This window comes from Ambystoma mexicanum, chromosome 5q, assembly GCF_040938575.1.
Source record: "Ambystoma mexicanum isolate Mex_15411 chromosome 5q, UKY_AmexF1_1, whole genome shotgun sequence".
In the NCBI taxonomy this organism is placed as follows: domain Eukaryota; kingdom Metazoa; phylum Chordata; class Amphibia; order Caudata; family Ambystomatidae; genus Ambystoma; species Ambystoma mexicanum.
The window spans coordinates 1,314,527,239-1,314,547,828 of NC_090933.1; the positions used below are offsets into that span (position 1 = coordinate 1,314,527,239).

The window sequence follows — 20,590 nt, forward strand, 5'->3', positions numbered from 1 at the left end:
CGGTAAATCCCCATTTACCCATTTTCCCTTCCCCATTCCCATTTTGCCCCATAGGGCATAATGGGAGTGGGGAAGGCGTTAATTACGCCACCGTAAATTACGGTGGCGTAATTAACTCCATGGTCCCTTAGCGCCATGGATTTTAACACCTGCTAAAAGCAGGTGTTAAAACCTCCATGGCGCTAAGGGACCTCGTACTCAGGCGGTAAGGGTCGGAGCTGTTTATGGCACCGTAAACCCCTTACCGCCTGAGTTGTAATGAGGCCCAAAGGGCCTCATTAGGAGGTTGGAGGTAGCCATGGAGCTATTAGCTCCATGGCTGCCTCCAAAACCCTTCCGTCTCCTCCCTGGTGAATGGAGCAATTACCGGTCTATTCCGAGGTCGGAGGGACCGGTAACTCCCCATTCACCAGGCCAATCCCCATTCCCATTTGAGCCCCCACAGGACTCAATGGGAATGGGGAAGGCGCTAATAACGGTACCGCAAATTGCGGTACCGTTATTAACTCTAGAGTCCCTTTGCGGGTCCCGTCCTTAACTCCTGCAAAAACCAGGCGTTATGGAAGGACCCGCAAAGGGAACTCGTAGTAGGGAGGTAAGGGATTACCGGCACCGGTGCCCTTACTGGTGCCAGTAATCCTTTACCTCCCACCTCGTAATCAGGCCACATATATAAGAAACCAATTATATTAGCCAATGAGGGTAAAAACAGAACCATCAAAAGGTGGGAGAGTGGGCAGGATTTCACATATGAAAAGCCCTGGAATTAACTTATTTAGAGTGTGAGGGTCAGAATAGTACTTTGGACACACAATGGTTTTGTTTTGGACTTCTGACACTGACAGATCCTTAGTTTTGAGTTTAGGTCGGGAAACTCTGCTAGTGCAAAGACCGTGAGGCCACTTCACAATCCCATGGAAAAGAAAGTTTATCCATCGCTTATGTTGCAAGAAAAGTGGTAGGTCCTGCTAGCAAATGTTTATACAAAGACAGGACATGTAGAATGTGGGCTTAATTCACTGAATTGATTACTCAATGTTGTATCAATCCATTGATTTCTGAACACATTTATCTGAATGTCCTCCATTTTTTCTTTAATGCCATATCTCATTTAGCTGAGGGTTAAGGGCACACCCAGCAGATTTTAACACCAGCACCTCCTTCTCTTTACCCCACCTCCTCGGTCACTACCACCTCCCACCATGTTCACCTCTTTCCCACCCATCCACTGAACCCATTACCCCCCCCTTCACGTTACCCCACCTCCTCGGTCACTAGCAGCTCCCTCCATGTTCACCTCTTTCCCACCCCTCTTATCCCATCTCCTCGGTCACTACCCACTCCCTCCATGATCATGACAAGAAAGTTTAAAAAGTGGGCAATAACATTCATTCCAGCATAAAACTGGAATAGAGGTGTTCACCCCACTAATAAATTACCTCTGCTCCAGGACACAGTGAACACAATAAGTCAGGGAAAAAGATTTAACAGAAATTGATTTATTATTAACCATTTATTTTTAATGTTAACACAGTGACATTTTGGCTGAAGCTCAATATTCATTTCATCAGCATTTCATTCAGTGTATGAATCCCGGTGGGAGACTTTTACATTAGACATGTCAGTTTATCCAAGACCAGCATTATTTTGTAAACATGTATGTGCACTGTTCCTTCTTGGAATTTAGAGAACAGCTGTGATATCCCACAACTCTCTTTCAACTCTATTCACAAAATGTCACTTTTCTAAAATACATGCCCACATAATTTAACAGAACAGTTCTCTGGGCCCTTCACATCAAACCAATTTCTTATAAAATAGTGCTTTAATAGTGGGCATTCACCCCCCCCCCCCCCCCCCACTTGTGTAATTGCACCTCCACATGCTGATCCCAGGCTAGGGAATCATCTACTATTCCTAAATGCTCCAATAGATATAGGCAATAGTGTAACACACTAGAGGGGATCCTGAGGAGAAAAGGAAACTAGTGCTGTAGAACATGATACACAAAGTAGAAACGCTGCAGCATTCAGTGAGGATGGCACTCCTGGTGAGGCATGCATTTCTTGGAAACTGACTTCTGGAGTAATATTGGAGATTCCAGTTTTATGGATGCCATTCTCCATGTTTTCCCTTTGCAAAACAGTATTTGCACGTGTTGTGCCAAGCTTAATCTAATTGTTATATGAGAATATAGCCTTCTCAAGTTTTATTTTTCAGGAAGGCTCCAGATGATTTAAATTTGGGGTATTGTAATCCCTATGGGCCTCATTCCGAGTAGGGCGGTAAGGGTTAACGGTCACCTGTAACAAGACTGGTGCCTTTAAACCCTTACCGCCCTACTAGGAGTTCCCTTTGCGGGTCCTTCCTTAACGCCTGCTTTTAGCAGGCGTTAAGGACAGAACCCGCAAAGGGACTTTAGTGCTAATAACAGTACCATAATTTATGCCCCCCTATGGGGGCTCAATGGGAATGGGGAAGGGCCCTGGTGAATGGGGAATTACCGGTCCCTCCAACCTTGGAATGGACCAGTAATTACTCCATTCACCAGGGCAGAGTCGGAACGATTTTGGAGGCAGCAATGCCGCAAATAGCGGCGTGGTTACCTGCAAAGTCGGAATGAGGCCCTATGTGTTGATGTTGAAAGTAAAATGACTTTATTGGTGTGTACAAGTGTAATTCCCAGTAGAGGCATTTCTAATAGATTGCTTCCTGCCACAGATTCCTCATCTATGATATCCATATCCTAGCACAGCTTTTCTCTCGAAACATTTATGCTGTCAGGGAGCTCAGCACAGCTCTGTCGGGTCCGTCCAAAACCTCTATGCGCTTTACACCAGAAACAACATTGAGGCCAGTATAAGTAGTGGAGCCACACCCCATGACCTCAGTTCATTTTTTCCACGCTTCAACTGCGCCGCACAATGGACTCCGCAGGATTATGCCCCACTTTGCATCAAAACTTTTATGTTGAAAAAGTATGACATTTACAATGAGGAAGGCAATGAGATCCCATGGGTTCTAGAGAGGAGAGACTTCCCTGAGTAGTTCTATAATAGTGGTGACATGCTGAACCTGGCAGCTAACCTGTCTGGGGCAAGAGATCTAGAGTTGGAGCACTAACAAACCTCAAACTGCTTTTAAGTGCCTAATGGCAAAGGTGGCAGATACCCTGGGTTCCTCTGCACCGCCCAGGTCCAGAGTGCATTACGAACTATGCAACAATCTGGATGCTGCACCAAAGAGGCACTGCTGCCATTGAACATGGTGGTAGAGGCACAGGTGTTGGAAGTGTGGGAGAAACCTGCCTCTGTTGCCCCCAATGGACAGGGATCTAGCATGGAAGTACTGTCCTGCACCTTTTGACTCAGCTTTCCTCTCTGCCCACACATCACCTGACAGCCTGGTGGTACAGGGCACTAGAGTGAGCCTGAAAACCTCTACCTTTCACCAGACAGGGAAAGCAAAAGGCTGGACGCATGGGGGCACGATTGTTCCTGTAAGGCAGCCTAGTGGTGCGAGCCATGAATGCATCTTGTGCCATGGTGAAGTTCTCCTTTGGCCTCTGCTCAGCTGTAGTCAGTGCATCAGAGCACGTTCCGGAGGGCAGAGAAGCAAGGAGACTCTGGTTCTGTAGAGCTTTGTCTCCCCGACGGCGGTTCATTTGGCCGCATGGGAGAACATCACAGCAGATGCATTGAGCAGACAAACCTTGGCCTACCACAAGTGGGAACTCTGTCAAGAAATTCTGGAGGAGATCTCTCTTGGGGCGGGGGGCGGTGGGGCTCGTCAAGTGGACCTCTTTGCTTCCATTGTCAACTGGAAGCAAGTTCTGCTGCAGGGAATTTCCTCATTAGGGAGCTTTGGGGGAACGCATTGACAGTCAAGTGGACTTTTGACCTTTATGAGTGCCTAACCGATCCCAGTCATCCTGCTGGCCCTCAGGAGATCCTGTCTGTTCAAAACCACACTGAACCTGATCGCTCTGGACTGGGACAGAGAACGTGGTGTCCGGAGTTGCTGGACAGGTCCATCTGCCCTCCCTTGCTCCAATGAGAAGACTTGCTCTCCCAGACAGAGGGGCGGGTTCTCCACCTGAACCTCAGCAGCCGTAGCCTTCATGCTGGATTACTGTGGTGGTAAGATACAAGGAGTGCTCCTTTCAGCTCCAAGCCTAGCTACAAAATCCATTTATGCTCGCAGGTGGCCTACATTTTCTGGTTGGTGCCAAGAGAGCATCCTAGATCCTTTATCCTGTCCTCTGCTCTATGTGTTGGATTTTCTGCCTGCCTTGGCCCAAGCGGGCCTGCAGATTGACACTTTGAAGGGTTACCTTGCCACTATTTCTGTGTTCAAGAGCTCCCTAGAAAAGGGCTTGTTTTTCACAATCAACTCGGTTATGCATTTCTTGTGGGATTGATGTAACCAGTTTCCTCCCTGGCTGTTTGTAGTTCTGGTGTGGGATTTGAATTTACTTTCAACTTTTCTTATGGGTGGTCCATTTGGGCCCTTTCATTCCTGTTCCATTAGATTGCACACCCTCCACGAGATGGGTAAGTGAGTTCTCGGCTTCGTTTCACCTCCCCATTTGTTTTTTTTTCCAAAGAGAAGGTGACTTTGAGAGCGGAACCCTCTTTCCTGCCAAAGGTGGGCTCAGATTTCTAACTCTCAGATCCATCTTCCTGTGTTATTCCCTCCACCTCACCCTTCCAAAGCAGATGAAAGAATTCATTGATTGGACTCAATCCGGGTCCTTAATTTCTATGTCTCTCATACTCGAGAGGCTAGGAAAGATGACCAGATTTTGGTTGGCTACACTGGTGCTTGTCCTGGCAGGGCTGTGACCAAACAGACCCTGTTCAGGTGGTTCATTCTCTGCATCTCAGAATGCTATGATCTGGGTGTGAATGATGTGGCTGAGGGTCTCTGGGTTCATTCTACCAGGAGGGGCTGCCACCTTTGCCATGTATTGGGGGGGTCCCTTGTCCTGGACATTTGCCAGGCAGCAACGTGGGTGTCTCTGCACATGCTCGCTAAGCATTACTGCTTGGATTCCCTTACAGGCCAGGGTGCCCATTTTGATAGGGCAGTCCTTCAGAGATTTCTGGTTTAGGTGGTGTGCTCGCTTTCCTCCCTCCTCCAGATTACATACTGCTTTGGGAGTCCATCATAGATGAGGAATCCATGGCAGGAAATAATCCATTAGCAGAACAAATTACTTTCCTTTCAGCAATGTTCCTTCTGATGGAGGTTCCTGCCATGGATTCCTGATTGCACTTCCTACCTGCCCCTCTTCTGGGAAGCTAGTACAGCATCAGTTCTACAGTCTCTCAGCATCAAGAGTGCTAGGGAAGAAGGGTGGAACGGAGGTCATGGGGCACAGCATTGCTACTTATACTGGCCCAGACATCATTTTGGTGCAAAGAGGAGTTGGGCCTATACATAGCTGTGCAGCGCCCCCTAGCAGCAGAAAAGTGTCTGGATAACAGCTGTGCAAGGATATGGATATGAATATTGTGTCATAGATGAGTAATCTAGGCAGGTATATCCATCAGTAAAAACATTACAGAGAGGCAAGTCCTTTGTTCTTTATACTTAAGTAGAAAGAAATTGAAACTTTGTAATGCACACTGCTTTACGACTAGCAATTCATGTAAAATAAAATATACATTACTGTATAGCTTCTCTACATATCAGGCAGAAATCCCTGTAGACCACCATCCACTGGTACTGCCTGGCTGGTATCACTGGGATGAACATATTCATGAACCCGAGTGGGAGAAAGCAGGAAGGCTGGCACCAATGTGTCCATTGCTTCCTATTTTACAGATGGGAGTTTGGCTATTTTTTTGAAGGGGTTGTTTGCCAATTCTTGGCCAGTAAATGGTTAATACACTGCTTAACTTTAGGGTTGGCATTAAGAGCTGCATTTTTTTTTATCAAGAAAGGCTCTCTCTATGGCACTTATTCACCTAAAGGTTTATGGGTGGACATTAAACATAGGACAATCTAGAAAAATTAAGGAAAGGCAAACCAGAACAGATGGATCTTCAGCAAGCTTAGACAGAGGGCATTCCAGATATAGGGAGCAAAAACCCCAAAAAATAAATAAGGCACAATGGGTTAGACAAAACACCTTAAACCCAATCTGAGGCGGTCACAGGAAGCCAGTGTGGATTGTAATGAAACAGTGATAGGGCCATCTGGATAGTAAAAAATGCCAAGGAGCACAGACAAATGACATGGAAATAATAAGTGTTATAACAACTGACATCAGAGTATGAAGGATGAGAAGCATCTATGCAAGGGATGGCTGACTTGCTGAGGCGATGCTACGCTGGGATCATGTCAGAGGGAGCAGGGGGTTCACGCCTTTAGCTGCCCCTTTGAGTCAGGATTGGGATAGTATTGCAATAGGGTTTGTTTGACTGAATAATGTACTCCAATTTCGCTATGCATTGAAAATTATGATATACATTGAAATGTATTGCTTGATATATTTGCCATTGGATAGGTTTGGCAAGCCTATACAATCTATTACTTTAGGTTTAAATTTTGTGATTTGCCTTTAGAAATGCAATGCCATTTTATACATATTGCTTCAGTGAGAAAGCAGGTCTATTTCGACTTTGATTTTCCTGAAGCAGTTGGGATAAGGCTCGACAGGACTTTTGTGTCTTTGTCAATTGAAAGGCGATTAAAAATCCAGGTGGAGTTGGACAGGGTTTATATACTTGACATGTATGTCAATGTCCTTGACTAAAAAAGCGATGTAGATTGATTTGATTGAAGATGAGACTTGATACTTATCAGACAAACAAATGTGTTTGAATTCTACGTGAACGTGGAGAGTTGGAATATTGTGTTATTCTAGAGAGAAAGTATGAGGGATTTGTATATGTGGAAATAAATACTTCCTTTTTACAAAGTTAGTCATTCTTGGCTCTAAGACGTTGGTACAGTGAAATGCTAATTGATAACACGGTTATGTAATGCATATTATGCTTCTCTCTCGGAAGCCTTTCTGTTTTGTGAAAACCTTCTCTATCTGTTGCATGAGGAGGGCGCTAGACCCTAGCTAAGCTGAGAGCTGAGGGAGCCCTCCACTTAGGGTCAGAGCCCTTACTAGCTGCCGGGGTCCCAAGGGACACTACATATATCCTATTAGGGTCTATAGTTATTGATTCAACCACTGACTCTTTAAGCTTTTCCAAAATGTTGGTGCCCATAAATTTGCATGAGGCCCTTAGGCAAAGTGTTCCATAGGATGGTTGCCTTAATACAGAAGGTGCAGTCTCCCTTATGAATATTCCAGAAGGGATGCATTTCAAACAGCAGTGATTCAACAATCATAATCAGCCATCATTTGTATTAGTCAACAGCCATGTCAAACTTGGTAGCATTGTAGAAGCACCTCCTTCTCTCAGAAGCACCTTCAATTGCAGAAGAGATTTCACCACCTACATGTCCTGTCTCATAGCAGATTCAGAACATCCTGTGTACTGAAGTATTTGCCACATTCACTGAACTGAAATAGACAGAGACATGCATGTTTTGTCTGGGGCCTAATAAGGTGACTGTTCCGACTGAAGCATTTTCCACATTCAGGGCACCGATAAGGTTTCACACCCCTATGTATTCTCCAGTGGTGAATACAATCACTCTCCCAAAAGAAGCTCTTCCTACATTCACTACACGTATGAGGTTTCTCACCTGTATGTAAAGACTGATGATAAATAAGACCTACCTTATGTCTACACCAGTTCCCACATTCAAGGCAGTTATGCAGCTTTTCTCTGGTGTATAATAAGTTATCCCTTCTGAAAAAATGATTTCCCAAATGCAATGCACTCCTAAGGTGTTTCACCTATATGTGTTCTCTGGTGGATAGTAAGCTTTCCTTTCCAAGAAAACCTTTTCCCACATTCAGTGCACTCATAAGGTTTCTCACCTGTATGAGTTCTCTGGTGACTAATAAGATGTTGATTCCGGGCAAACCCTTTCCCACATTCAATGCACCCATAAGGTTTCTCACCTGTATGTGTTCTCTGGTGGCTAGTAAGCTCTCCCTTTGTAGCAAACCCTTTCGCACATTCAGTGCACTCATAAGGTTTACCTGTATGTGTTCTCTGGTGGATAGTAAGCTTTCCCTTCCAAGCAAACCCTTTGCCACATTCAGTGCACTCATAAGGTTTCTCTCCTGTATGTGTTCTCTGGTGGCTAGTAAGCTCTCCATTTGTAGCAAACCCTTTCTCACATTCAGTGCACTCATAAGGTTTATCACCTGTATGTGTTCTCTGGTGGACAGTAAGCTCTCCCTTTGTAGCAAACCCTTTCCCACATTCCGTGCACTCATAAGGTTTCTCACCTGTATGTGTTCTCCTGTGGATAGTAAGCATTCCATTTGTAGCAAACCCTTTCCCACATTCCGTGCACTCATAAGGTTTCTCACCTGTATGTGCTCTCCTGTGGATACTAAGCATTCCCTTTGTAGCAAACCCTTTCCCACAGTCAATGCACTCATACGGTTTCTCACCTGTATGTGTTCTCTGGTGGTTAACAAGATTTCCCTTCAAAGCAAACCCTTTACCACATTCAGTGCACTCATAAGGTTTCTCTCCTGTATGTGTTCTCTGGTGGTCAATAAGATTTCCTTTCTGAGCAAACCCTTTCCCACATTCAATGCACTCATAAGGTTTCTCACCTGTATGTGTTCTCTGGTGGCGAATAAGAAGACCCTTCTCAGTAAACCCATTCCCACATTCAGTACACTCATAAGGTTTCTCTCCTGTATGTGTTCTCTGGTGGTTAATAAGATGTCCTTTCTCAGCAAACCCTTTCCCACATTCAGTGCACTCATAAGGTTTCTCACCTGTATGTGTTCTCTGGTGAATACTAAGAACTCCCGTTGTAGCAAACCCTTTCCCACATTCCATGCATTCATACAGTTTCTCGCCTTTGTTCATTTGATGGTGGCTGATAATGGCATCCATTTGCATGATACAGTTATCAAATTCAGTGCACTGATAAGGGGTTTCACCCATGTCCTCATGTGGGCAATAAGTATGTTCTTGAGATGGCAATTGTGCCCACATTCTGTGCGCATGTAAAGTGTCTTGCCAGTTTATTTTGTCAGGTGCCTTGACTTAAGAGAAGCTTTTTCAACTAACCTTCTCCCAAATTCAGAGCACAAATGATAAATGTTTTTATTACTGCACATAACATATTGTCATTTTAGTGCTTGATATATACACCTCTCCCCCAGGATTTACAGAATGAACACGCGTGGTTACTGATGCTACCAGAAATTGGTTGCATGGACAGAAGCCATCATGTATCAGACTTCTCACTCTCAGTTCCTGAATACTCTGAAAAGGCAACTGGACCACAAGCGTGCACTCTTCTAAAACACTTGGCAATTGAATATTCTAACAATGAAGCTTTTCACTGCGACAGTCCAGAGAATCTAAATCACTGTTGTTGCATTTCTGGGGCATCAGTCGCCTATTAACATAAAAAGAGATGCACATTATTAGTTTCAACACGTTCACAATCGCAGGCAGCACATGTAATAAGACTCTACTCAGTAATAGTGATGTGAACTCCTCACGTAGTAACTTATTTGACTTTGAAGTGCCATCTATTGGGGAAAGGCACCCTAATAGGTGGCAGAGAAGTGGTGCTCCAATGGGAACATTTAGTGGAACAGAGGAAACATGCCGCAGGAATAATGCGATTCATTATTTAGAAATATTTTTAATTCAAAACACTAGGAAAAAACACAGGCTGGGTGAACAAACATTTTAAATGCATATTTTAATCATCATGAACATGTATATATGTTCTACCAATATATCGATTCTGAAATGACTAAATTCACACATGGACGCTCCCAATTTCAATACACAAACAATAAAAGGGAGGCGTTTGCCACCAATCGGACGCCTGCTTGACCAGTCCATTGTGTAATCACTGATGACTGGTGCATTGGCCCAAACATTAATAATATAACCAACGGAACCATCGAGGATACGAGGACAGAACTGTGATTTAAAGGGAAAGCGCCAATCTCTTGCCATGGTGAGAATGGCACAGGCCATGCTGCCACTACATTCAAACATGGACTTTAAACCTAGATATGTTTGTATTTCTGTCAATCCTGGAGATGAGGGATGGGTTTGGAGTTTGTGGCAGAGACCAAATGAAAGTGTATGACAGACTCTGCAAACTCCTATCACCCAATTTGCCTTCCTAATTTTTTATATAAGTGCCTCATTGCCAGGTACTAAATTTAATTGGCCAGAGGGATCCCACTTTTTTTCCTGTTCAAAATACCATGATGTAGTTTTCAGGAGGTGGTACACACTCCGTTTTACTGTTAAGGAGTGGTTGTAATTGAATCTGTTACCAGGATCCCATAAATCGACCCAGACCCTTTTTTGTGGATTCTGATCCTTGTACCTTAGGTTGAATCTCAGCATGCCCTTGTACCCTCTGTGCTGTGACCAAGAACTGTTTTAACCACATCCCTAGTAACCAATGGGGATGTTGCCCCATCACTGCCAATACCCACAAATTGATGCCAGCATTTAGTGATTACACACATGATTCCCATTGATATACTGTGGAGATTCTACTCACCCTACTCCAGGGGAATCCGCTCAACATAATCCCACAGATCTATGATTTGAAAGGCAGAGAATTCCATTGCCAGCATCTCTTGCAACCCATATGGCAGCAACCCTGTAATAAGATGCATGTACATGTGAATAGTATTCATAGTCACCCCACAAGGCGCTAGACACCAACTGTCCACCTGTTTGTTTGTAAGAGAGAGAAAGAGAAAGAGAAAGAGAAAAAGAGAAAGAGAGAAAGAGAGAAAGAGAAAGAGAGAAAGAGAGAGAGACAAAGAGAAAGTGTGTAAGTACCTTTGAACGTTCCAGTAGGGGGGGACAAACACCAGTTTGAGGGGACACAACAAAATCAATTTTTGGGACTGCTCCATGTTCTGAGTGGATAATCCTTAGAAGACAAACTCCCCCTCATCTGTTCTCAGGTGTGTCATCTGTGCAGCCACCACCTTAGGCTGTGTGAGCTTTCCCACCTCCAGAAGCAACACCTTTTTTTAGGATGTCATGGACCACAATATTTATCAATCTTGGCCTAACCATATCCTTGTGTGGCGCATATCAATCTCGAGTCCCCTCTGAATACTATTTACATGCTCCCCGAATGTTGACCAATTTATCTGGCCACAATGTACTATAATAAGCGATTGCAATAAAAAGTAGAATGCCCTGCTGTACCTCTTCATCTCTTTATCTCTTTCCGGCTTGATGGATTCTGTGAAAATTGTTTATCACTTGCTGAATTTTAAATGTGACATTTTGTATTAAGTCTTCTTTACCTCAACACCTTCCATCCTAGTCTCTACATGCGTGCTTCTGAACTCACTGAGTGAAAACTAATTAAAAACTCCATCTTTGAGGTTCTTTACTAAGGGGCAGAATGAGGCAGATTTCTGCCCTTGAACCAGAATCCCTCCAGACATAGCAAAGTCCATTGATTCATTCATGAGACACACTCATCGCCTTCTATCAAATATGTAATGCACATGTTTTCCCAGATCCTTCCATTGTTTTACAAGTTGGTGTACTACTTTCAGCTGGTGTTGAGATGGATTTCTGAGGTTCAGAAGGCCAGCCTAGTTTCTTGGAACAGGGTAACCTTCTGGATAAGCCAGGCCAATTAAGGTAGCTTGGTGGCAGTCAAGACTAGCTTTCAGGAGGGGTGAAGGTGACTGAAGGACCTCAATGAGCACACAGAGTAAAGGACACTTACAAATTACTCCCAGTCAGGTGTAGTTATAAAAATACAATTACATTTATTTCAAGGTCTTTGAAAGTCATACACATAATAATAATCACAGCAATACTAATCAACCAACACAATCCTATCAAAATACATATATACAAGACCAATGAGCCTAAAGGGTTAACTCCACGAAATGGGTCCACAACCTAGAAAGGGAAGGAAGCAGGCGTGCAGATAGAGTCTTTAGGCAATTTGGTATCAATCACAATCCTAACTAAGAGGCAGTCCAGTCCCTAAGATGAGGCGAGCTTAGTGCTCAAATGTACTTGCAATGCAAGCGCACGCGGAAGTGCAGATGGGCGAATCAGGGTCTTTTCAGGGGTCTGCAGCAGCTGAGGAAGGTGGGTAAGGCGATGAAGAATATAATCCCACTATTCGAGGAGGGTCACCACGACAGGGCAGAGCAGCGCGATTTCCAAGGTTCAGCAACCAGTTCGCACGAGCAGTGGAAAGGAGAGGGGCCCTCAGGGGCCACTCATGCGTAAAAATGTTTGGATGCACTAGGGGCCACCGCAAGGGTTGTTAGTACTCAACGCCCCTAGGTGCTCTCCGGACCAAACTTCACCAGTAGAGTCCACTTCAGTTGCAGGTGCAAATGCGTCAATTTTGGTGTCTCTGCAGCTTTCAGCAGCAAAGCTGTAGCGCTGATTACCAAATGGGACAGTGGCGATTTCTCTGCTCCTGGTGGATGGATCAGGCCAGTTTCACTGCAGCAGGCTTCAGGAGCAAGAGGGGCACAAAAGCAGCGCACCTGCAAAGTTTGTTGCCACAGCTGGATGACACGGTAACTGCGGTTTCTCCGGTCCAGGCTCTCTTACTTTTCTCCAGACCTTTGAACGCCAAGTGTACAGAATTCAGTGAGAGGGCCCCGTAAAGAAAGAGCTTGCGGGCTACCAAGTTTCAAGGGTCTCTTCGAAACTGCAGCAGAGACAGAGCAAAGGTCCTGAGCAAGCTGGTCAGCCCACTGGTTGGCCATGGGACACTTCTGAGGAGGCTTACTTGCAGGCTTTGATGAAGGTGCCGAGAGTAGTTGGTCCCACTATTCTAATGGGTCTAAGCATCTTCGCAGACCTTCCAGCGGGTCACCAGCGGTTCCTCGACTTGGCTTCTTGGTTTCAGGATACTCGGATCCATTCCTTTGTTCGGTGTGAACTCCAGAGATCGACATGGTATGACTGTTTGGGGCCTTCTCTTATCCAGAATCTCCTTTGCGCCAAAACGAAGAGGACCCAATGGAAGTTCTGCTCACATATAGCACATCATACGTGGACCAATCATGGACCACGTTGGTCCCCGGCATTCAGAGCACACCAGACTCTCTGGCACCCAGGATGTGGATTGAATCTAGACAGTCCACCCACAGCCTGGGAGGGCACACACAACACCTGCAGAAGCCCACGAAAGCAGAGCGCTTCATGGGATAATGCATGCCCAAATAAGGACTGACCAAGGTCGGCTCGACCTGGGGAAGGGGAAGGGGCAAGATGGCCAAAGGACAGGACAAAGAACCTTGTGGCATGGCCATTTTCGAGCCAGGTCACCTTTCTGTGACAAACGTGGTTAACGCGGTTTGCAAGGCAAGAAATGGTTAAAAATACACGAAAAGATTGAGAGTGTCTATGACCCGTTTAAATGACTATTGGACCGAACAGCACTATACTGTAAGGTACATTGTGCACTTGTAACATGTTGCAGAAAAGTTGCATCATTGACAAGGACTAAGGGAAACAAAGTCTCCCAGTACTGACTGTCTTTAAGGCCATGTCAGTTTCCCCATAACAAAGTGAGCGAAAAGCCAAGGGGAGTGCAGTAGAAGGCTATGCTCCGCTGAAAAAGTCAGACTATGGTGTTAAACATCAGCAAAACGTTTGGGGGTACACACTGGAGGGACATTACACATTGAATGGAACTCTTTCCTAACACTCGCCCCTCCAGACCAAGGACAGGGGGAATTACTCCACCCCTGGATGAGTCTCATGTTCAGGTCGGTTAAATATTCTGGACAACCCATCAGCATTTCTATGTTGGACAACTGGCCTATGCTCAATAGTGAAGTCAACTCCTTGAAGGCTTATGGACCACCTGAGCAACTTTGGATTCTCTCCCTTCATGTTCATTAGCAACTTTAAAGGCTTATGGTCAGTTTGCACGGTGAAGTGGGTCCCATAGAGGTAGGGCCTCAGCTTCCTTAGGGCACACACAACAGAGAATCATTATTGCTCTAATGTGGACCACCTGAGCTTTGACCTTAAACTGGCAACTAATGAAGCCAATAGGGTGTTCCTTACCCTTCTCATCTACTTGTGATAGTACAGCTCCTATCCCAGTGTCAGAGGCATCTGTCTGCACAATAAAAGGTCTTTGATAATCAGGGGCTCTGAGAACAGGGGCCTGGCAGAAGGAGTCGTTTAAGCCATTGAAGGCCTTCCCACACTCTTCAGTCCAAGTTACCTTCTTGGGTTTCTTAGGAGTTGTGAGAACAGTCAGAGGGGCAGCTATGCTGCAATACTCAGCCATGAAATTCCTGTAGTACCCAGTGAGTCCTAAAAAGGGTCTCACTTGGGTTTGAGTAGTGGGGGTAGGCCATGCTTGTACTTTACTGGGTAGTGGCTGTATCCTCCCTCCACCTACTTCATGTCCAAAGTAGACCACTGAGCCTTGCCCAATCTGGCACTTACTGGCCTTTATGGTCAAGTGGACCTTCTGAAGAGCCTGTAACACAATCCTAATGTGTTTCACAATATCCTCCCAGGTGGCACTGAAAACTGCTATATCATCCAGATATGCAAGACAGAATTCATCCAACCCATAAGGACATAATTCACAAGCCTCTGGAAGTGGCATGGGCATTCTTCAACCCAAAAGACACTACCCTGAACTGGTAAAGGCCCTCTGGTGTTGCGAAAGCGGCCTTCTCCTTGGCATGTTCTGCAAGAGCTATCTGCCAATTGCCTGCAGTGAGGTAAAATGTGCTGAGGTATTTGAAGGCACCCAAAGTATCCACCAGCTCATCTATTCTAGGCAAGGGGTGTGAATCTGTCCTGGTGACAACATTCAGAGCCCTGTAATCCACGCAGAACCTCAACTCAGAAGTGCCAGTCTTTGGAACCAAAACCACAGGGCTGGGTCAAGGACTACAGGAGGGTTCAACCACCCTAAAATCCAACATTTTGTTGACCACTGTCTTAATGTAAGACCTTACTTTGTCTGACATCCTGTATCCCCTGCTTTTGGTAGGTACACTATCTCCTGTATCAATGTCATGTTTGCACCAAGGTGTCAAACCAGGGGATTGTGAGAACAAGGGGGAAAATTGCCTGAGCAAACCTTTCACCTCTTCTTGTTGGTCAGAACTCAGTTGAGGAACCCTCAATGGAGCTATCTGAAGGACTGCTCGGGAACAGGTCAGGGAGAGGTCCTGGCTCCTCCTCCTCAACATCTGAAGCCAGCAGAAGTGCAGCTATTTCAACTCTTGGGATGAAAGTCTTCAGTCTATTTACATGGAACACTTTTGGAGCCTGACCATCCCTTCCAAGGTCCACTAAATAGTTGACCTCACCCAGTGACTCCACCACTGTCTTATGGGATTCGTGATCGAAACTTGTTGACCAGGTGTAAGATTTATGAGGGAAGACTTCTGGTCATACCAATGTTTCACCAGTGCTTGCCCTGCCTTCAGCTTCTCACTAGCTAGACCCATCAGGGGTAACATCCTTTTTCTGAGCCCTAGCACATAGTCCACTACATTGGTAGTGATATGGAGAGAGGGCGTCTCCCACCCCTCCTTGATTATTGCTAAGGGTCCCCTCACAGGGTGACCAAACAGAGGCTTGAAGGGGCTGAAGCCAACACCCTCCTGAGGTACCTCTCGGCAGGCAAACAGAAAGCATGGCAACAGAAGATCCCATTTTCTTCTTTGAGGTTCTTCCAGAGCCCCAATCATGCTTTTCAAGGTCCTGTTAAATCTTTCAACTAGACAATTGGTTTGTAGGTGATATGCAGATGAACACTTATAAGTGACACCACATTCCTTCCACATGGCCTTCATATACTTTCACATAATGTTGCTGCCTCTGTCAGACACAACTTCTTTAGGGAAGCCAACACTAGAAAAGATACCAAATAAAGCTTTTGCAACTGACTTGGCAGTAACAGTTTCCGATGGGATGGCCTCAGGATATCTGGTTGCATGGTCCAACAGCACCAGGATAAACATATTGCCTGAGAATGTTTGGGGTTCAAGGGGACCAACAATGTCAATCCCAACCCTCTCGAATGGTACCACCACCACCGGGAGTGGCACCAATGGAGCTTGGATTGTTTTGCCACTCTTTCCAGAGACCTGGCAGGTAGCACAACTCCTGCAGTGACTTTCTATTTGCACCCCCATCATGGGCCTGTAGAAGTGCATGGATAACCTTTGCTTGGTTCTCTTGATACCAAGGTGACCAGCAAGGGGGACTTCATGCTCCAACTGGAAGAGGAAGGGGTCTTACAGCAAGGTGAACCACCAACCTCCTATGGTCTCCTCCTGTAGACTCTGTAGGCTCACTGTAAAGGAGCCCACATTGCCAATAACTCGCATGCTTCCCAGGGGGCTCACCCTCCAACTGGGAGCAGGCCTTTCTCCTTAGGCCTTCCAGAGATGGGCACTCACGTTGACCCTTACTGAATTCTATCCTGTCAGGACCACCTTCTAGTGACAAGTCTTGTAGTTCAGGATGGTCATTTGGCTCAATTACTTCAGGTAACACCTCTACCTCGTCAGGTCTGGGTGTTTGACCAACTACCCCCACCTCAGTGGTAGGTGAGTTAGGGGGAATACTTTCTTTCCCTCTTCTGTCTTGAGAGGGGGGCCATGAGCTAACTAAGTGGGTAACAGAGGAGCTTTGGCAACTTCCTCTGGGTCTACCAAGGTAGAATACACTACAGTTCTGCTGCATCCGCGATCCCTTAGAGCGGGAGTATCTACTCCATTGATCAGCACACGGTCTTTAAAGTAGTGCTTGGTATTATCTGGATCCTAGCATAAGCCTCTGAGACTTTAGGCTCCCAGGAACCCATGGAAATTAAAACTACTTCACAATCTATCCCACGGGGGAAGGAGTTTGAAGAGAAGGATGCCCCTGTAATCTCTTCTTCCTCATAGGCGGAGAAGGCCAGATTAGCAGAGTGTACCCTCAAGGTGTTGACCTTACATCTGGACTCCCCCTTCACATGGTCATTTGCTCCCTACGCCACATAACATCCACTGGGTCTTAGGACATAGCGAGGCTTACTGTTACCAGAGTTCTGTTTTGGAGGATAACCTCCACTACCCTGTGTGTTCTCTTGTGACTTACCCTTGCATTTCTTTTCATGGATCTTTTTGGAGGATGTTTTATCAGGTTCTCCACCCTCCTTATCTTTGGACTTTTTCCCCTCCTCCTGCTTACCAGGATGAGTCTTGTCCTTATGCGACACTCTGTGTGACACCCACAAATCTGCTGCTATGGCCAGCTTCTTAGGATCTAACTCCTTTGAATCTGCCAAATGCTACTTAAGCTCAGGGGAACAAGATGCACACATATGTTCAAGCATGACAAGACATATCATACCCTCAAAGGTGGAGACCTTATAATTTTCAACCCAACCAGTCAGGTTTTTAAATGAATCAGTCACATATGACACCCAAGTACTTCCTTCTTTCTTCTTATACTCTCTGAACCTTTTAAGGTATTGTGGGAGAATACCAAGGAAATGAAGCTTTCTTAACTTTAAAAGCCTTCTGATAAAATGATTGGTCCGCAATAGCGGACATGTAGTTTCCAAACTAACGGTAAGATCTCTAAATAGCACTTGATCTAAACAGAGGCACTTCACATGCGATGGTTCATTTGATAAACTATGAAGACATTCTAAGACACAGATTTGAGGTTGTCCTTCACTAGGACACGCCCTTCCCATACCCCTCTTGCTGCCTGCAGCCATTCCCATCTCTCCATGCACGAATACCAGCCTGTCACCTTCAATGCTTCCCTTCCCAGCGCCAGACCGTCCCACCATGGTGAGCCTGGCCTAGCAGGGAGCCATTCCCATCTCTCCATGCACAAATACCAGCCTCTCACCTTCAATGCTTCCCTTCCCAGCGCCAGACCGTCCCACCATGGTGAGCCTAGCCTAGCAGGGAGCCTGAGCAACTGGTTGGTGGGAGGACTTTGGAAAGGCCAGTTATTGATTGCTCTAGAGTTCTCCCCTCAGCATCACTGGTCTTCCACTCTGCTGGTCCAGTGAAACCCTAAACCATTCCAGGCCGAGAGTCGAAATAAATGGGAAATGGAGTGTCCAACTGGTGTGTTGTTTACACTCGGACTTTATGTATGGATTGCAGCATTGCTTGAACATGTAAACTAATATCTAATGGTCCGTTTGAACACACACCGGGTCACTTTTCAAGAAATCACGGAGGCTGTAAGGCAGCAGCGATCAATAAAGATTCTGCAGGGCTCAGTTCACAAATAGCATCCCAAGGAAATTGCACCCATCGTACTAGATCCCCAACTAATGCCAGAATAGGGGGCAATATGTCGTAGACTGGTTCCTGTATCGAAATACCATGATGGACTCTTGTGGGCAAATACATTAATTTCCAATTCCTCAGGTAGGTCCCTTGGCCTTACATTAGACAGACCACAGGGACAGACCCTTACACTAACCACAGGACCATCCACACTCTCACACCAACCGTCACTCCCAGAACACTCGTACAGAGCTCCACAAACACTCCACACTGACATTTCATTTCATTCATGCATCCAAACATTCTGACAGGCAGATCACTACACAATACCTTCCAACGGGTTAATATGAGAGAAGCTTGAATGAATGCTCACCATAACTAAATAAATCCTTCGGGTTGGTGCGTATGGAGGTGGTTCTGCGTGTGCAGAAGGATAAGGTGGAACGTGAGTTCTGTTGTGGTTTCAATGTAGGGCAGGTATACAATGAGCTGCAATGAATGGTGCGGATAAGCTATTTAGATACGTATCTTCAATGAAACAACAATCTGTATATACAGATTGTTGTTTCATTGAAGATACATATTCAAGCTTCTCTCATATTAACCAGTTGGTTATTTCTGGTCCTGGTTGCTTGTGGCTTTGGATACAATTCAAACCTGTAAAGTGTCAAGATACTCTAAGATGATCCCGTTTTTTGGACATAGTAATTGAAACATTGTGCATGTTATCTCACTGGTTAACTTTACTGTATGATGTATAATACTAGACAGGCTGTGGAAATTATTTGGTAGCAACACCAGCCTGATTGTCCCTTTCTTTATATTTCTTGATACTCAGTTCTTGCACAAGACTTCGGGCTCATGAAGAAGAGAATATATTTCTCGAAACGCGTCAGCCACCCTCAAAAGAACTGAATCTTCTCTGGTTCCTACGTTTGGAATAAATATGACCTGTTTTTTACATTTAAAGAATGGATTGCATTATTTAACTTCAATTTAACTTGCTCCTCTTTCATTGAAATTCATAGAAATACATGCTCATACTGAAAATTACTTGGAATTGCGATTAAGGCGTCGTTTTGATGCATTATTTCGGTGTGCAGGGGACGGGAGGGTTCCAGATTGGATCCTCTTCTCTCTTTCTTTGTATATCTAGGTAGCCCTGTGCCAGGACCACTTTTCCTCCCTCGCACCCATAAGCTACTTTTATTATTTCCTAAAGTATTGCTAACCTTTTACATCTGAATCAGGAGTGTGCATCTTCTACCCCTCTTCCCTACTCTACAACCTTGCAGCTGGTCTCTGTCATAGAGTGAGAGTCAGTGGGCCTCATTACGACTAGTGCGGAGGGGGTTTAACGGCGTCGGTAATGGTGCCAGCGTGGTTAAACCCACTCGGCACTATTACGAGGGCCCCTCACGGGACCCGCTCTGGACGTCTGGTTTATCCAGACATCCATAGCGGGTCCCGCGAGGGGACCAGGAAGCTAGCAACGGGCCCGTTCGTAATGGGCCTGTTGATAGCTCCCTCCCCATTCCCATTGAGCCCGATGGGGGCTCGAATGGGAATGGGGAAGGACAGGGCCCGGGTTCCCTGAAGTAGGAAATACTGGGCCCTCCATACTCGGAATGGCCCGGTATTTCCCCATTCAGGGGACCCGGCCCAATGAAAGATACTTCCTCATCACAACTGGTCACAGTAGTTGGCATTTCCACATGTTAATGTCACTGCAGTGAGCCCAACTTTATTAGCTCCAGGCCCCACTAGTTAGGCAATCCTGGCTGCCCCTCAGACACAGAAGACAGGAATAACTGGAGGTTTATGGGGAACAAGCAGAGACGCCTGAACACTTGGAAAAAACAGATGATCACTTTCCCACCAGAAGAGGAGTGAATAGTCGCCAGTCACTCACCCACAGCAGATTATCCCTTAAAGGACTGTGATGTAGTCACACTCAAAAACAAGCCCGTTCACTGCTTACGACCGCGGAGAGTGAGTGAACGCAGATTCCCCAATATACACCTCCGCACCCGCAAAGCCGAACAACAGACATGCGCAGTGCAAAGATACTGATTACCAGAGCATGCGCAGTGCGGCGACACGATCAACAGAGCATGCGTATTTCAGAGACACCGATCATTACAGCATGCGTAATGCAGGGAGTCGATCATCAGAGCATGCGCAGTGCGGCGACACGGATTATCAGAGTACGTGCAG

General features: G+C 45.7%; 1 protein-coding gene across 1 annotated transcript; it reads right to left on the reverse strand.

Moving 5' to 3' along the window:
* Window positions 1–1,479: 1,479 nt before the first annotated feature.
* LOC138498486 (zinc finger protein 432-like) lies at window positions 1,480–20,411 on the reverse strand. Its single transcript, XM_069622249.1, has 3 exons — window positions 20,286–20,411; window positions 10,642–10,743; window positions 1,480–9,504 (listed from the first exon to the last, which is right to left on the reverse strand). Exon 3 carries the CDS (start codon window positions 9,093–9,095, stop codon window positions 7,854–7,856), a length of 1,242 nt encoding a protein of 413 aa, XP_069478350.1. The 5' UTR covers window positions 9,096–9,504; window positions 10,642–10,743; window positions 20,286–20,411; the 3' UTR covers window positions 1,480–7,853.
* Between the last annotated feature and the right edge of the window lie 179 nt (window positions 20,412–20,590).

Excerpts from the sequence above, each read along its gene's own strand:
- LOC138498486 (XM_069622249.1), bottom strand. The coding sequence starts at position 9,095 with ATGTGGGCACAATTGCCATCTCAAGAACATACTTATTGCCCACATGAG.